Raw genomic sequence first — 17,724 nt, 5'->3', positions numbered from 1 at the left:
AACCACTTTGACGGAGGGAGAATTCCATTCGCGATTCGGGGGCCGCGTCGACGCTGGTTGGTCGTCCGGGACGGTGCCCCCCCCGCCCCCTCGGCCCCCGGGCGTTGCACCAGCCGCGCCGAACGATCGACGAACCGAACGAACCTTGCGGCTCGGGTGACTCGTCGAGAACCGAATCTCGAGGAAGAGTCGAACCTCTCAGCGCCGACTGACACGACCGATGTGCTTCGGCTCCGGTCGTTTGAGGGCATGTAGAACCGAAATCAAATTGCGCCGCAGATCCAGGTTCCGTTTTCCTTGCGGCGACGCGGGCGAGCGTCTTGGAGCGGCTTCTGCTCAGACTTGTCGTGTTATTTGCCGTGCGCGAAGGCGGCTTTTCGAAGTGGGGGCCGCGATAGGACGTGCGACGCGCAGCGCGAACGGCCGATGGCGCCAGAACATCGCGTCGTAGGCTCACACGGGCTTGACCCGGGGGTCTCGATACAGGTCTACAATAAAGTATTCATATTATGTGGCGTAATTGTTGCAATATCGTACCGGTTGTTTATTTGCAAGATAACCGTATTCTAATTGGAGATACGGATGAAGGGGTGGTGCCAATTTATCAGATTGCCGTCTAATCATTTGGTTTGGTTCTCTAAGCGGCACGTCCAGGGTTTCATACAACATTGTTTTATGGAAGATTTCATACTTGCATGTTGATAAAAAGCATAAAAAACAGCTGTGGGCGGCATGTGGAAGTTGTAAAAAGCCGTCTTTGACCATAACCTCCTGATTTCGCTGTTAAATAAACGTGTTGTTTCCTATTTGGTTAGAATACAGTTACAATGGATTAACGCCGTTACGAGGGGAATATAGTTCTCGACAGCATAAAAGTACCCCAAAAAAAATCAGCTGTACGTATGAGTTACCGATTAAGAACAGCGTGATAACATATTTATTTAAGGAGGAAAAGAAAGTCTCAAATAATAATAATAATATACTATTAAAAAAAATGTGTATTTGCATTTATACACAACATACAACTGAAAGTGGTTTACATTAATAGAAGGCAATCAAATTATAAAAAAATATAAAATAGTTAGATAGATAGATAGATAGATAGATAGATAGATAGATAGATAGATAGATAGATAGATAGATAGATAGATAGATAGATAGATAGATAGATTATCATAACGATAATAACAACAACAATAATAATAATAATAATATAATTAATAATAATTAATAATTAAAATTAATAATAATAATTAAAAAGATAACAAGCAAAATGCATTTAATAAAAAAATATACAAACATTATAGCGAATTTCATGTCCGGTCACCTTGGTTCGGCGCAGTAACAACATATCGGTGAGCGCGTCATACGTGACATGTCAACGCACCAATCAGTTGCGGAGGATCGGCTCCACTTCCCCCCTGAGAGGCGGCAGAAGGGGAAACAGAGACGCTCGGCAGCGGACCCAGCAGCAGCGGCGGCAGCTCGGGTCGCATCACCAAAACAAAAGCCTGCGTCGGTCTCTCGTCCCTTCTTGCCCGAAGACCGCCATCCCCGATACCCACGCCCCCCCCCCCCGCCGCGTCCTCATCCCGGGGAGATGGCCGGCATTCTGGCGTGGTTCTGGAACGAGCGCTTCTGGCTGCCGCACAACGTAACCTGGGCAGACCTGAAGAACACGGACGAGGCGACGTTCCCGCAAGCCGAGGACCTGTATCTGGCGTGCCCGCTCGCCTTCTGCATCTTCATGATCCGGCTGGTGTTCGAGAGGTGGGTTTGCGGTTGCGAGATCCCGGCGGACCGGTCCTCGCAGCCTCTGCTCGGCTCCCGATGATCACATCTCCAACCGGCGTGTCCAGCTCTGATGGTCTAGTTTTACAGGCCTGCGGAATGATATTATTTATACGTGCATGTATTTTGGATCTCCAAGTGCGCGCACGTTTACAGATGTAGGTACTAATTTTGGAGAACCAGAGTATTAGTCTTCCCAGTCACAGTAATGTTCTCTGCAGAGCAGAATCGTGTTAATACCATCTTTGTTTGTCCTTGCAGTTTAGTTTTTTTGCCCTTTGTTACACATGGGGATTGCTGCAAACAATACAATATAATTCAATACGACATAATTTGATTAATGCACCTTCTTCCCAGCACTGACCAATAGCTCGTCAGCATAACAGGGATGTGAAGAAATCTGGGTCAGGTGTCTCTTAAGGCAGGAGTGAGGCCAGAATAGACTGACCGACAGACAGATAGATAGATGTGAAAGGTCGACACCAACCTATCCAAATCTACCCCATGTCTTCACCAAAGTATTTTTACCAGCCGGCTTACCACGTTTGAGTTTCCAGGGATGTATTTATTACACGGTACAGTACTTAATTAAAACAATGTATTGTGTCCCATGTGTCATGTTCCCAAACGTGCTCAACAATTAACCCGTAAAAGTTGTTTTGCTTCCGTACAGCCCTAGAATTAATTTACTTTTAATTGCAGGTTCATCGCGAGACCATGCGCCATGGGGCTGAAGATCCAAGTCAACGGGCCGCAGAAAGCACAACCCAACGCCATCCTGGAGAAAGTTTTTACCGCGATAACGAAGGTAGTATTTATTTTAGAAGTTGACCTGTGTCACTCAATTCAATCCCCTTTCGGGTGACCTATGGTTCATACCAGATGTTTACCGTGTAAACACCCTGGTCCCCAGCACCCGGATGAGAAGCGGCTGGAGGGCCTGTCCAAGCAGCTGGACTGGGACGTGCGCACCATCCAGCGCTGGTTCCGACAGCGGCGCAACCAGGAGAAGCCCAGCACTCTGGCCCGCTTCTGCGAGAGCATGTGAGGAGCCCAGAACACCGCAACGCACGCACACCGCTCGCGGTCATATAAGTTAAACCGTTGATCGATGAAACGCCGAGGTTCAGGCTCTCATCCGTAGAGTCGTTGCGTTGGACATAAGCGGCCCCAAAGTGTTGTAACATTAAAGTGGTAATCCATGGGATCGTCTGCGTCGGGTGGATTACACCGCGGGGATCCAGAATTACAGAAAACACAATTTTTCTGTAATTTCTGTACATCTTCGCTGTAAGATGGTCAAATTTATTTTCTTGAAAGCATACCTTCTTCTCAGTGGTGGTGGTGGGGATGGTTTTTCATCAAATTTACCGCATGTGCATTCTCGCCGGGAAAGACGGACCCCGCCACCAACAATGGAAACAGCATATAGAGGAGTAAACACACTGAACGGCAGTTTCTTATAAAGCACCAGCAAAAAAAAAAAAAGTATCAATTAGGGGATTTTGTTAAACAAAATAATGTTACGGATTACCACTTTAACTTAACACGCGCCCATTTGAATGAATTAAGACGGAAGGTATATTTATATTATGGGGCCAAATGATGCCCCCCCTCGGGCCGCCGCGGTTTCAGGAGCGCTCTGTTGTCGAGGAAAGACCACCGGAATGTTCCGTCAGCCTCCATCGCGGTCTAAAAAAGTGTTGTTGACGGGGCAAAGAAAATGGGTTTCATAACTTTCTTTTTTTTTTTTCCGGAATATCTGTGTGGGCTTTCCCACCCGTGCTCGGTGACTGCTGGTTTCCGGACCAGATCGGGCTTTAAATAGTTTATTTTGCCGTCCTGTCATTCTCACTTGCTTACGGTGCACTTCTCAAAATGGAGTCAGCCTTTCTGCGGAAATCCTCTTCTAATTAGCCCTTTTTATGTATACAGCCGTTGCCGTCTGATAGCGTCCTTTGTTTTCGGGGACTTTAGGCGCTCCGATCCGCTCTCTATTCCTTTCAGGACGCAAACAAAAGAGCAGCGAGCGGGCCGACGCATTTCAACTGGAAATAATGAAGAAGCCGGGGTTTCGGCTGTTGTGGTTACGTCTTCCAACGGCTCCGTTGAAATGTCGTTGGACGAGGCGTCCGCCTGCTGTACGTTAGCAAAACGAAATCGTTCGAACCACGAGCTGAAGAGACGAGGCGACTAAAAGGAGAGAAGGAAAAAAAAAAAGATTGAGGCGGGATACCGGACCAAAAGATGAAGTACAGGGCTGATACCGCCTTGTTGTCCTCCGCCACTCTGACTGTCTGATCACATCTTCCTCAGATCCTTCTATTACACAGTCCACTGAGTAGGAAGAAATTACCATAGGAAACTATCTATGTCTATATATATACACCGCGTTCCAAATTATTATGCAAATTGGATTTAAGTGTCATAAACATTTAATTTTTTATTTTTCAATTCAACTCATGGATGGTAATGTGTCTCAGGGCTCTTTGGATCACTGAAATCAATCTCAGACACCTATTAAATAGTTAATTCATTAGTTTGCCAGGTGAGCCCAATTAAAGGAAAACTACTTAAGAAGGACGTTCCGCATTATGAAGCAGGCCACAGGTTTCAAGCAATATGGGAAAGAAAAAGGATCTCTCTGCTGCCGAAAAGCCTCAAATAGTGCAATGCCTTGGACAAGGTATGAAAACATTAGATATTTCACCAAAACTTAAGCGTGATCATCGTACTGTGAAGAGACTTGTGGCTGATTCAGAGCACAGACGGGTTGGTGCAGATAAAGGCAGAATGAGGAAGGTTTCTGCCAGACAGATTCATGGGATTAAGAGAGCAGCTGCTAAAATGCCGTTACAAAGCAGCAAACAGGTATTTGAAGCTGCTGGTGCCTCTGGAGTCCCGCGACCCTCAAGGTGAAGGATCTTCCAGAGGCTTGCAGTTGGGCATAAACCTACTATTGGGCCCCCCCTAACCAATGCTCACAAGCAGAAACGGTTGCAGTGGGCCCAGAAATACATGAAGACTCATTTTCAAACAGTCTTGTTTACTGATGAGTGCCGTGCAACCCTGGATGGTGCAGATGGATGGAGTAGTGGATGGTTGGTGGATGACCACCATGTCCCAACGAGGCTGCGACGTCAGCAAAGAGGTGGCGGATTCATGTTTTGGGCCGGAATCATGGGGAGAGAGCTGGTGGGCCCCTTTAGGGTCCCTGAGGGTGTGAAAATGACCTTGGCAAAGTAGATAGAGTTTCTGACTGAGCACTTTCTTCCATGGTACAAAAAGAAGATTTCAGTAAATATGACCTAATGCTGCAAATTCAACAGATGACCATTTTCAGTTCTTTACAACCTATAAAATGTTTTGAAACTCTCTTGTGCATAATCATTTGGAACAGTGCATTTTGAGTTTTTTATGTTGGAAAAAAATACTGTTATCATTCGGAGGTTTGTTCAATAACATTCAAATTAAACCCTAACGGTTGATGACTTGAAAATTATACTGACTGTCATGTGCATCGACTATTTCGGAAAATCAGAGAAAAATATCATTTGCATAATAATTTGGAACGCGGTGTATATAGCACAGAAACTAATTCAAAAATCTATTTTTAGACAGAACATTTCCCAGTGATGTTAGTATTTAATCTCGAGACGTGGACCTCTAATGTACACCGAGTGTATTCACATCTCGAAAGTCATTTCTGTTGTATAATTTTGGAGAGAGACGGTGGCTGATTTGTTCGGTGACTTAACGCTTTGTCAAACCGTCGATTCCATTCGCGGGTCGGGTAAGTACGCGCGGTGATGAATCCCCCTCTTTGCCGGAGCACGAGGAGCGTTGATCCGGAGGCGGAAGCGTCTGCCGTGTGTGTGTGTCCTGTCCCACTTATAACATCCCATCCCCACATCACCGCCATCACAATATCCGCAATCTACATATAGAGTGTACGCTGTGAAGATTCAGGACAATTCATTGCGGTTTTGGAGTATTTTGAATGCCAGGGAAAGTGCGTTACTAACGGCCTTTCATGCCGGCTCCGGGATGAAAGACTTTTTTGACAATAGCTGCTTCACCGTGAGGGGCCCTTTCGTGAATCGTCTTGTCCTTATTCATTCTTTCTCGCGTTGTGACATTTCGAATCCGGGGGAAAGTTGCCCTTGTGCCGCAATAGCCTCAATATTAGACTTTCTCCAGCCTCGGTGTGTAGGCACTTGCCATCCCGAAACAATAGCCGTCAAATTGACGGGTGGCGGGAACGGAACTTCCATTCTCCTGGTTTAGACGCTGAGGGCTGCTGTTTTTGGCTTTTGAAATCGTACCTATCTTTAGCAGACGCCCTCAAAGTGGCTGGCAGTAAGATGAGATAAGATGGCAGCTTTGTCCGTAGTTGTCGAAGCAGTCATCATCTGCAAAGCTTCCCACAAGAACAAACAATGACACCAACGGTCACACAGTCAAAATGTCCTTTGGTGTGTCAAAACTTGGTCGTCCAGCTCATAACAAAAGAGATCAGTGGTTTGATCGTTTCTTTCCCCAAAGTCTTCACCGCTCGATCACATGTTCGTTTGTCTGATAGAAATAGTGCGATTAAGGGTTTCGGCCGCCTGATCCAGCACTGCGTGATGGACGATAAGGACCGGGACATGAGCAGCAACCATACTGCCTGGTTTTGAAATCTGCTTCCCACTAAATCCTTTGGGTCGGAGGGAAAGCCAAACTCCCAAGATGCTTCGCAGGAGCTTTTTTCAAATACGTGATGTACGAGCATGAAGTGTTTTGCTGTGTTCGTCGCTTAGACTGTCGAAATCTTACCTTTTAAGATTCAAGATTCAAGAGGTTTATTTGTCACATGCATGTACATGCCTTCATACATATATGCAGTGAAATGTCTAAAGATGAATAAAATAATATAAAATGTCTGTTCCCGAGGATTTGGTCCGTGGGTTACGTCGATCAGTGAATAGAAATATTTTAATTTGATGTCGGGGAAACAGGTGAGTCACTGTCGCCGTCGCTCAGCCGCCGCAGTTCGGCCGTGGACCCGGGTCTCGCGATGTCCGACGGAGCCGGTTGCCACGCAACAGCCTCTATCTGCTCTGAGGTTGACCGGCGGATTTTTTTACAATGCCGGTGATCAAGCGCATGGGGGCCAAAAGTTCCCGACAGCGTGAAAAGGGCCTCGGCCCAGTTCCCGTTGAGAACGGAACACCTGAACAAGCGTCCACGAAAAAAGTCCGTCGGATGAGATGATGGGATGTCTCGTCGCCTTCCTTCATCTTTCTCAAGTGGGATTTAAAACACTGAAACCCTTTTTACACGACTTCTGTTGTGTTTGAAATCTATTCCTATGGCTTGACGTGCACCGTAGCGGCCGTTTGAGGCTTGACACAGTACAGATTGCCATTCATCTCACAGAATGCTCATTTTGTAAGAGCTTCCTCCTCTCTGTCGTGGGCTGTTATTACATTCACCACACGGTGCATGTAAACAAACGTGTCCAAAACATCGCATTGAAACGGGAAATAGGAAACAGCTGAGACAAGAGTTTTTTTTGTTGTTGTTGCTGCGCTCCTATGCAACAGGAAAAACAGCTTCATCCAGAGTGCCACTCTGGGAGGGAGCTCAAGGGAGCTTAGTGCTTGGCCGGTCCCAAATCCCCCACCCAACCCAACCCCGCCCAACCCCACCCCGCCGCCCGCGGCTGAGCGCCGGGAGCTCCGACGCGTCCCGCCGCTTTGATCTCCGGAGCGTCGGCGCCTGAGGCCGACTCGTCTCTCTCCGTCTCGGCTTCACTGTCGCAGCGCAACCTCCCCTCGGCAGCGCGGCTGTGGCGGCGTTATGTAAAACCAGGGAAGGGACAGAGGAGCGGGAGTGGGAGTGTCCCGGGGTTCCCCCCCCCCCCCTCCTCCGTGTGGCCGCGGAGCAGGCGGCATCCCGGCCTCAGTGACTCACAACGGAAAACAGACGTCGGCCACGTTCTGAGAGAAGACCTCAAACTACGTCACGCTGCTCACTACGCGGCCTAATGGCTCACTGTGCGTCCAACTATGTCAAACCTATTTCCTTTGGGCTCAGCTTTCTCCATAAATTGCACCCACTGTGTCGTCCATTAGCTGCGGGGGGATATTTTAAACTCAGATGCATGATTTTCTCACTCCCCGCCGGTTTTCTCCTAGCCGGTGAGCTGTTTGAGAGATGGAAATAGATATGATAATTATATGAAAATAAATGGGGGGAAAAAGAACCATCAAAGTGAAAGTGGACCAAGTCAACAAGGCCAATTGCAACTTCACTCACTCGTGCTTTTTTGTTCTTTGTGTGTTGTAGGTGGCAATTTACGTTCTACCTATACATCTTTACCTACGGTGTGCGTTTCCTCAAAAAAGTAAGTTATTATCAGCGTCCTGTTGGAGTTTCTCATGTTATAAACGCAGTGTATTCTTCAAAAGGCACTGTTTGAATGTGACATTGTCTGTTCTAATGCTGATAATTGAACTCCCTAGCACACGTTTCCAAAATTGCCGAAACCATTTAAAATCAAGGGCGCTCGTTTTTTTTCTTTGTTTGTTTCATGTGCATGTAACGTAACCCTAATTGGAGGGCGTTTGACAAAAGGTTGTGAATCTATAACAAAACCTCTTACGGTGAGCTACGAGTCCGGCGGCGGCTCCCTCACATTGATTCGGAAATGAATGTAAAACAACTGATCCATTTGCTCCGGAATGGATTTGCGCTGTAATACTGACGGACATAAGTTCGTGTCCCACTTTATTCCTCCCCCGTGTCCAAGGTTACGCTGCACTCTGGCTCCCGCCTCAGAACGCCGTTGAATAAATATTTCCGTTTGATGTATTTACTGACTTGTTTAATCAGGACCAAGGGGAGCCGTAGGTGAGAGAACAGGTTGCATGACAAAGCACTTTTTAAGAAATGAGTTCACTCTCAGGCTATAACTGCCGCAGGCTGTCGCGGGTGGGGGGGGGGGGCGGTTATTAATAGCTGTGGGCCGAGAAGAGGAAGGATGAACTGAATCCTGTACGTTCCAAAAAGTACCCCTTTTTTTTATGAGTTTATATCTTGCATAAAGGCACAGAACCCTGTTGACGACGTCCGGACTCGCGTTATTATTTTTAAACAGCCGTCACTCAGCGATTTTCGTTTGTTAAAGCCGGCTGAGAATCCTGCCGCCTCGCTTATGCTGCTCCCATTTTTATAACAGTTTCACAGGTTTTATTTGACCAGATCCGTGTGTGTTTCATCCACAGACTCCTTGGCTGTGGAATACTAAGGAGTGCTGGTACAACTACCCTTACCAGGTTATTCTTCATGTTTTACCTTACCTCATCGAACCAATGCTCAATATGTCCAGAAACAACTTCACATAAACAGAAACTTGTTTTTAATCGTGTCGCTTTGTTGTGTTTCTCCACAGCCCCTGACCGTGGACGTCCACTATTACTATGTCCTGGAGCTGTCCTTTTACTTGTCCCTAATATTTTCCCAATTTACAGACATCAGGAGGAAGGTAGGAATCACAGAAAATCTCACTTTGTCCGTTGCATAACTTTACCTCTCGTGTTCAAAGGTTTGGTAAAGGCTGACAAAGGCAGTTTTGGCAGCAATTTCCCTTTGAAAAAGAAAAAAAAAAAAAGGTCATCCCATCCTAGTTGGACAGATTTCCTCCCCATACTTGTAGTACTATCTCTATACCTTTCAATATTTGTATTTCCATATATATCTGTGAGTAGTAATTCATGGAAATACAGTATGTGTGAATACCCAAACACTGTAGGGTGGTGGCGTTGGTGTTTTCTCCTTATATTAGAAGTAAAATCTGCTGAGATGGTTTACTTTTTTTTTTTTCCTTTACACAAAAAAATTGTCATAACAAAAATCGATTTTTCTTTTCAAATAATAAACACAATAAATGTTTTTTAATCAAGCCCAATAAGTATAATAGTACTTAATATAAGAAATCTCTAGAAAAGGAACGGCATGAAATCCAGTCAACATTTCACAGTTTACTTCCCGGAGTCAATTATGTGCCAAATGTTTTTGTTTATAAATGGCGGGTGATGTGGGCACAGGCGTTTAATAGTTTCTAATCTGTCATGGCAGTGTCATACATGTGGAATTATGAGAAAATGCATTAATTGAGGCTGAACAGACGTCGCGCCGACATGAGGCCTAGTTTTCTGAACCGCTCCCACTTAATCCTCCCACCAGAGAAATAATCCACGGAAGCGCATGCAGAGTAAAGTTCTCTGCAGAGTAGTTCATCCACACGTTACACATCCCAAATGAACACATTCAGTATATGTCACCTTTTAAACGCTTTTCTTTTATTACTCATTTACTTCATACTATGTATGAAACTGCAAGTACTGTGTTGCTGTACTTTAGTGCATTTTTCAAGCATCTGTACAGACTTTCATCATTTACTCCACTACATTCCAAAGCAAATATCTCTACTTTTGACTCTACTTCATTTAAAAGTCATGTTTACTTTAGTTAAAAAAACAAATAAATCTGGATTTATATTTATAGCTGTCATCACCCATGCTGTTTTTTGTAAATGTTTGCAAACTGTAATCAGGATCTGCATGAGCATCATCTGCAGAAAAATGGTTCAGCAGCACTTTATTCTGTATTATAGTCTCTGTTATTTCGGGACACTGGATATGACAAGTACTTTTATTTTTAATACTTAAAGCACATTTAAGAGCAAGTATTTAAGTACTTTTAAGTAAGTAGAAAGGTCAATGTGATACGTTCACTTTTACTTATGTAATTTTGTGTCAGGGTATTTACTTTTACTCAAATAATAGGTCTGACTATTCTTCCCTCACTGCATAGCATTTGAAGGGTGATAAGAACCGCCAGGGATATGAAACATGTGCACATTACATTTATATTTTGATGAAGTTTAGTGAAATCCTACTTGTTACCTGGTTTTTGGCTTCTACAAACGCTGCAAACGTCCGCGCACACTTTCCATTTTCTCTCTTGTTTCTTTTGAAACCAGCTCTGCTCTCCTGGTTTTGGTTTGGGTCCACTCAGTATCAATCTGCATGTCTCCCACCCACAGCACCCCCCCCCCCCCCCGCCCCCCAGACCTCCACCTCCAGCTCCAGCTCAGCCTTGTCCGCCCCACACACACACACACACACACACACACACACACACACACACACACACACACACGCCACTCACTCAAACACCCATGATGCCATACTGTGTATGTCTCCACCCTGTCATCTCTCTGTTGACACTTGGCATGTTGTCTGTTTTTGTTTCTCCTTTCAGTTTTTTTCATGCACACCAGCACACTGAGGAGGCTCTGCATCCCCTACCAGTCCAGTATGTTCTCTCTGCACACTGTTCCCCTTGCTTTCATTCTCTACCTCACGGCATCGCCCTTCCTCCTCCTCATCCTCCTTATCGCTCCCCCGACACTCTGGGCCGGCTTTGGGTCGTATTCAGCCTTTCTCAAAACGCTACAGGACGCTAGAGGGGGAGAAAACAGCTCCTCGGTCCCGCCGTTTTTGGCTGGAGAAATATATTCAAGTTAAAAATTTAGAAATAAATCTAAAATAGGATTATTAAGGTTTCACTCCATTGATATACATCGTTCTACGCTAGAGTCGTTTTCAATTGATAAAATCACTGTTTCACACCTTCCATCCATCCATCCATCCATCCATCCATAAAGATGAGTTAAGGCTGGATTGACCAAACCCAAACTGATCTCAGCGAAAGACGCGACAAATGCCACACTGACGATTTCACTCCACATTCAGCTTCAGAATTCACTCGACTGATTGTTCTTGATGATCATGGATCAAAGGGGTTTTTTCTTACCTGCAAACGTTGTTCCGAACAGATCACTGCGCAGCGTCAGATGAGAAGGAGCTTGTTTCCAGTGTAACGTGTTGCAGATGCTGGACAATAGCTTATTGATTCAGAGTACAGTGTACGGCAGTGCTACTGTAACTGGAGTAGTATGACAGACAAGACCATCACTATGTACAGTATTTGTGTCACCGCAGTTACACGAATACTGTCCTCTGTCAGGGTGATTCACCACCACAACAAAGTGGATATTATCATTTAAAAACAAGACTGTTGCACTGATGTCAAACAGCTGCTAGAAATCGCCTGCTTCTGTCTGAGACTAAGGCAGGTTGAATGTGTGGCCTGTCTCTCCCCCCAAAACACAATGACTCTGTCCTTAATGGCGTATTGTATTGTCTGCTTAAGCCCCATGCTGTGACTTAGACAATAGCGGCGCAACTTCGGGTACTTGTAAAAGGCACTTGTAAATGTTGGGGGATGTTACCATGGCAACTTGTGCTTCAGGATTTCCTGATCATGTTCCTGCACCACCTGGCCACCATCTCCCTCATCACCTTCTCCTACGTCAACAACATGGCCCGGGTGGGAACGCTGGTCATGTGTCTGCACGACGCTGCCGACGTGCTGATGGAGGTGAGGGTGGCGGGATGGATGGATGGAGGGAAGGACGGACGGATGGGTGGATGGATGGATGGATGGTTGGATTGATGGGTGGGTGGGTGGATGTATGAGTGGGGGCTGATTGATGGGTGGTTAGAGGGATGACTGATGATAAAGTGAATTATCATTATTATTATTATTATTATGGACTTTTCCAACATTGCAAACATGAAAAAGCAATATAATTAAAAATTTAAATGAACACTGCAAAATTGTAAAATGTAAATTTGTAATGCTCTTTCATATTAAGCAGCACATTTTGAGTTCGTAATTCAGTATAAAATTAACAATAGACTCAGCCATATGCTGATGCTGGACAGTCACTTCCACTAAATAATCACTTGGTCATATTAGAATGTTTTTTTTAATTTTATTTTTTTCAATTAAATTCTGATATATTGATTTTTTTTCTTCCAGGCTGCCAAGATGGCCAACTATGCCAAGTGCCAGACACTTTGCAACCTTTTATTTGCCATGTTTGCAATTCTATTTATAAGTTCGAGGCTTGGCGTCTATCCCGTCTGGTAAGCGTGTTTAACGTGTACATTTCCGAGACAGACAGCATGCCATGTAAAACCACCCCGTATTTATCTGCAGATGTCACTGAATCATACTTGAATGCATGTCAGAGCTGGGAAAAGTGGATATTCAACCTTGGGTTGCATTTCAGGCAGATCTGTGACAGTTTTGTTGCTAAGTAATAGTTACTATGGATACCGCAGCTTTTTCCTCTGCAAAAGAAAGGCGAGATCAAATAAAATGGAAATCGTTGTTATTATCGCTTCATCATTAAACACCGTCTCTGGAGATAACTTATAGCCTAATATTATTGAGTTCTGTAAATTCTAGATTATATCTTCTCCAAATTGCTGTGATATGAATCACAGACGGTAAATATTTCAGTCCGGTCTCATGGCTCATTAAGAAGATGCAAAAATCAAATAAGTGCATTTGAGGGGGTGAGCTCGATGCTCTCACAGTAGATTTGGCGTAAAGGAGTCGTTTATAATCTGCTTCGGTCCTTGTTCATCCGTAGTGCCTGTGTGCCCTTGTCAAAATCCCCTAAGCATTGTCATCCCCACTTTACCGTTTGAAAGGAGAAACTATTTGTATCCCTCCAGGACGGCTGCAATCGTCTGCCCGGGGATACAGTCGATATGTCTGAAGCACAGAGGAGCTTTTTAGGGATCAACAGCACTTAAAGACGCTGTTTGAATAACACAACTATAAGATGCAACAGCACGTTTATTCTGCATTTAACATTTCAGCATCTATATATAGCATCTATATATATACAGTATATACAGTATATATTTATTTATTTTGTGGCAGTTTCGCTTACCACACGCCACCCACGGGGCATGTTCAGGGAACTCCAACCCAGAGACACAGGCGACAGGGTTGTAGACACCAGTTTATTGTAGAGAGTGGGCTGGTTGGAATTAGCCCAGGAGCAGATAGACATGACAAGGGCTCCCCTCCTGAGGGTGTGTGGGGATGGGGGTTTTACCCGTTGCTCATTAGACCGACCAACAAGCAACAGGTATGCAGCCACTCTGATCCCTGGCCCCGAATTATCTGGACCCAGGACAGGTGTGGCTGATCAAACCACACCAAACCATCGTCTGGACAGTCTGCGTCAGCACCGCACATGAAGTCAGAATTGGTTCCGTACTCCTCTTCCTGGCTCTCAGTAACCAGCGGTTTTAGTCTCCACCACCTCCCCGTCTCCCCCCTCTCGTCCGAGGGACTGTGCTCCCTCCGCCGACGGAGCGTCTCCCTACCTGGGGGCACAGGGAGCCGGGAAAGCGCCCGCCTCCCCGGGCTCACAGGGTGCCATAAATTGGACTTCTCTGATCACAGATATTACTCAAAATGATCGGACAACAATCATAATCGGACAAAACACAATATCCGTAAGGGATAGTCGTTTCAGCCGATCAATCGCCCCCTCTAATATGGACCCATAGCCTTTTTTTACTTTCTTCCTGAACTGCAGCGCGAATGTTAAAGATGCTATTTCTAAAAATGTGGCCATTACTGTAAAGTGGTTGCCATGGCGTCAGCTCCCGCTGGATGATTCACTGACAGACATTTGAGATAATTGGTCCGCAGATAAATTTAACCTGGATCATTAAAATTTCCTTTGTGTGTCATGTGAAGCCACAATTAGTTGTTTTATCTGCATATTTATTCCTCCCTGTTGGCTATTCTAATTAGAGATTACACACGCGCACACACACGTACACAGACACGCATATCAAAACACAACCGTGATGCAATGATATCAAGCTGTTTCTGCGACTAATTGATTATGATTCCAGGTGGGATTGGTCAGCACCGCTGGCCGGCTACAGAAACCGGCCAGCGGCCAGTAGATTCTCTCTGGTTCCTCCACCTGTGACGAAGCCTTCCCCCTCATTTCACTTGTCTTTTACTCTTTCCGTCCCGGGCAGGATTTTAAACACGACCCTGTTTGAGAGCTGGGAAATCGTGGGGCCGTACCCATCCTGGTGGGTCTTCAACCTGCTGCTGGTGCTGCTGCAGCTCCTCCACACCTTCTGGTCCTACCTCATAGTGAAGACGGCCTGCCGAGCCATCTCCAAAGGAAAGGTGAGCCGGCGCTGGCGTCATCCCGTGCATTTCTCACACGATGTAGGGCATTGAAATGTAGTTTTTAAGGAACTGTGACTGATATCGGTTAAAGGACCGTACCGATGTCAAATTCAGTTTTACCCTGTCCGCCAGTCATTTTAATACATTACCCCTGACCATTTTCCTGATAATACTTTTTTTTTTTTTTTTATATTGTCCCTTTTTTTCTTTTTGGGGGTTTTAGAAAAAATGTAATGAAGACTAAGACTACCTTAAAAGTATCTCTTTTAAGTCCACTGACAACTCATCACATTCTAACACACACAGTATTTATGTCGAAGGTACTTTGTTCTGCTGTATTTTGCATTTGTTGATTCCATTTGAAAAGGTGTGAGTGCCATTGGTTTAAAAATGACAAAATCAGGCAAATTTTCACAAAAATATGTTTATATAAATAGGTCACAAGATGACAAAAAAAAAAAAAGTAATAATAAATAAATTTTTACTTAGATATGAGCTGGCATCAGAAAAATGGTGGGTGGTAATGGTAATGTATGTGAATAAAAAATGTTTGTGTGTGTGAGACTAAAACTCTTGACACCATTCCTTTCTAAATGAGTGGAACATGGTAGTCGTGGCTGTAGTCGTCACAGTGAACATGTCAGGATGAGCCTCACACTCTGGGGTGAAGATGTAAAGTTGTGTTTGCTGCCATCAGCTCTCTCATCACCAGTAGCCGCCTTGACTTTCCCTCTCTATTCCTCATGCTCACACGAAAACCCGCAAGGCGGGAAAGTGGAACCCTTTACATGTGAGTAGGGGGGGAAGCGCTCGATCAGACTGGCGTTTAATGTGTTTTGGGTTTGATCTTTACCTCAAAGGCGCTCGTGAAATTATTTGCATACATAATTTTCCTGCCTGTGCAATAAATGCCACTTCAGCGGGGTCACTGTGTTATTATTTTCTCCTGCGCGGCTTGCCTTTCTTTTTAAGGCCACGTTGCTGATTAATATCCTTCATTTCTGCTGCAATGGTTAATGCCGCTTATTTTCCGTCTCATTTAAAATGTATGATTTGAAAACCTGCACGGCGACGTCGAGCACTGAGCGAATCCCTCATCTGGTCGTTTTAATCGTCCGTGTCCTCACCCAGACACTCATCCCGACAGACCCGTGTTTTGGCAGGGCTGAAAATTTTGCGGGCAACTCTTTATTGTAATTCTAGCTTATATTATGCTTGGCAGTGACTGGCACCCCCACCCTTCCCCATCCACCCCCAGATATGAATTCACAAGCACAGGCTTTTTATCATCCTATGCATGGGGACGGCAGACGACAACGCCGGTGACATTTCTAGTTGAAACAACCGGAGAGCTCCCACCAACCCGTTTCGTTTTCTTTTCCACTCAAGGTGTCTAAAGACGACCGCAGCGACATTGAGTCGAGCTCCGACGAGGACGACGGGCCCCCGCCGACTCACAAGCACCACAGCAGCGCCGCCAACGGGACCAACAAAACTCACGGGGCCAACGGCTACCTGACAGGGGCCCCGTGCCCGGAGGAACACTGACCACGCCCCCGCCGGGTCTCAGCAGCAGAGCGTCCTTCCGACCACACGTGCGGAACCCAGTTCGCCCGTCGGCTGAGCGGTGCCGGGACCTGCCGGATAGTTGTCAAACATTATCGGTTTCATTCTTCACTCCTTTCCTGTCGCAATTATTCTCTTTATATATTTGCATCAAGCTGCACTCGACTAAGATATCCGAGCATCCAGTCGGTACGAGCCGCTCTCTGTTTAGCCAGCCGCGGGGAAGACTTCCGCGCGGCGGTGTGAGCATGCTTTTTAAAAAATAAAATAAATACATTTTAAAAAATGCGTAGTCCGGCACACAGCGGCTGTTCTTCTCCCGTGTTGGCGTCTCTCTTCCGTGTTATTTATTTTTTTCAGATAAGTTTGCAAGTCACGATGGGATGTCTATTGGTCCACTTTGATGTCGGTGTAAACAATTTGATGACCTTGAACGATGCAATTGTTTTTCAAAGCTTCTTCAACCCGCTCCACACTCCCTGCAGCGGTGCCATTCATACTGGGAAACGCTGAAGAACTGGGGCTCTGCTTTTAATGCTGCACCCAAGAAGAAATGCCAGAATTATGATCGATTTTTTTTTTTCCGTTCCTTTTTCACTCACAAATTAATTGTAACAACAGTTGTACTTTCCAAACTTTGCAAAAATGGAAAATACAAACTCATGCTCCACTCATGACTGTAAATGAAATGTCAAGAGCAGTATTATGTGTGTGCAAACAATATGGCTAGACGCTGTATTTGCCATTAAAAGTTTCTTCTAAGTATTCCGGTAGACTTCTCTGGTGAAAAGTTTATTAAATGTGTTTTGCCATTCGATGAGGCAGACATCAGGTGTTTCACTTATTCAATAATAAAAACCCATGAAGATTTCAAATAAACTCAAGTCTCTCCATTTAGTGTTAATCAGGAATTAAAATCCATTTACATCAAATTAATGAATACAACCCCGTGCGGGGTATAACGAGCTGTGATTAAATGCCAGTCAGTGATTAATACAAAACATTTAGCACTGTGCTATTATGTTAAATGTTATACCGCTGTTTAAATGATGCACCTTTTAGTTTTGTTACATTACAGAAATTTAATGAGAACACACACACACAAATATATGTGTGTGTGTGATACATATTATACATATAATATATAATAATTAATATGTGTGGTTTATGATATATATTAAACATATATAATATATAATAATTAATATGCGTCATATACAGTATACACTG

At 44.9% G+C, this 17,724-nt stretch overlaps 1 protein-coding gene across 3 annotated transcripts; it reads left to right on the top strand.

Moving 5' to 3' along the window:
* The first annotated feature begins 1,490 nt into the window (after positions 1 to 1,490).
* cers6 (ceramide synthase 6) lies at positions 1,491 to 17,347 on the top strand. Of its 3 annotated transcripts, none has more exons than XM_080018802.1 (11): positions 1,491 to 1,770; positions 2,494 to 2,599; positions 2,705 to 2,835; positions 8,125 to 8,182; positions 9,063 to 9,113; positions 9,230 to 9,322; positions 12,157 to 12,285; positions 12,730 to 12,836; positions 14,769 to 14,925; positions 15,695 to 15,718; positions 16,318 to 17,347. In XM_080018802.1, the coding sequence occupies exons 1-11, from the start codon at positions 1,601 to 1,603 to the stop codon at positions 16,474 to 16,476; spliced, it is 1,185 nt and encodes a 394-aa protein (XP_079874928.1). In that variant the 5' UTR covers positions 1,491 to 1,600; the 3' UTR covers positions 16,477 to 17,347. The 3 variants fall into 3 exon arrangements, with proteins under 3 accessions (XP_079874928.1, XP_079874929.1, XP_079874930.1); XM_080018804.1 differs by lacking the exon at positions 1,491 to 1,770 and adding an exon at positions 1,902 to 1,949; XM_080018803.1 differs by lacking the exon at positions 15,695 to 15,718.
* Positions 17,348 to 17,724: the final 377 nt, after the last annotated feature.

The sequence above is a fragment of the Zeus faber genome (assembly GCF_960531495.2).
Source record: "Zeus faber genome assembly, chromosome: 18".
Lineage (NCBI taxonomy): Eukaryota > Metazoa > Chordata > Actinopteri > Zeiformes > Zeidae > Zeus > Zeus faber.
The sequence above is the reverse complement of the archived record's forward strand: the minus strand, read 5'-3'. Positions and strand labels throughout refer to the sequence as shown.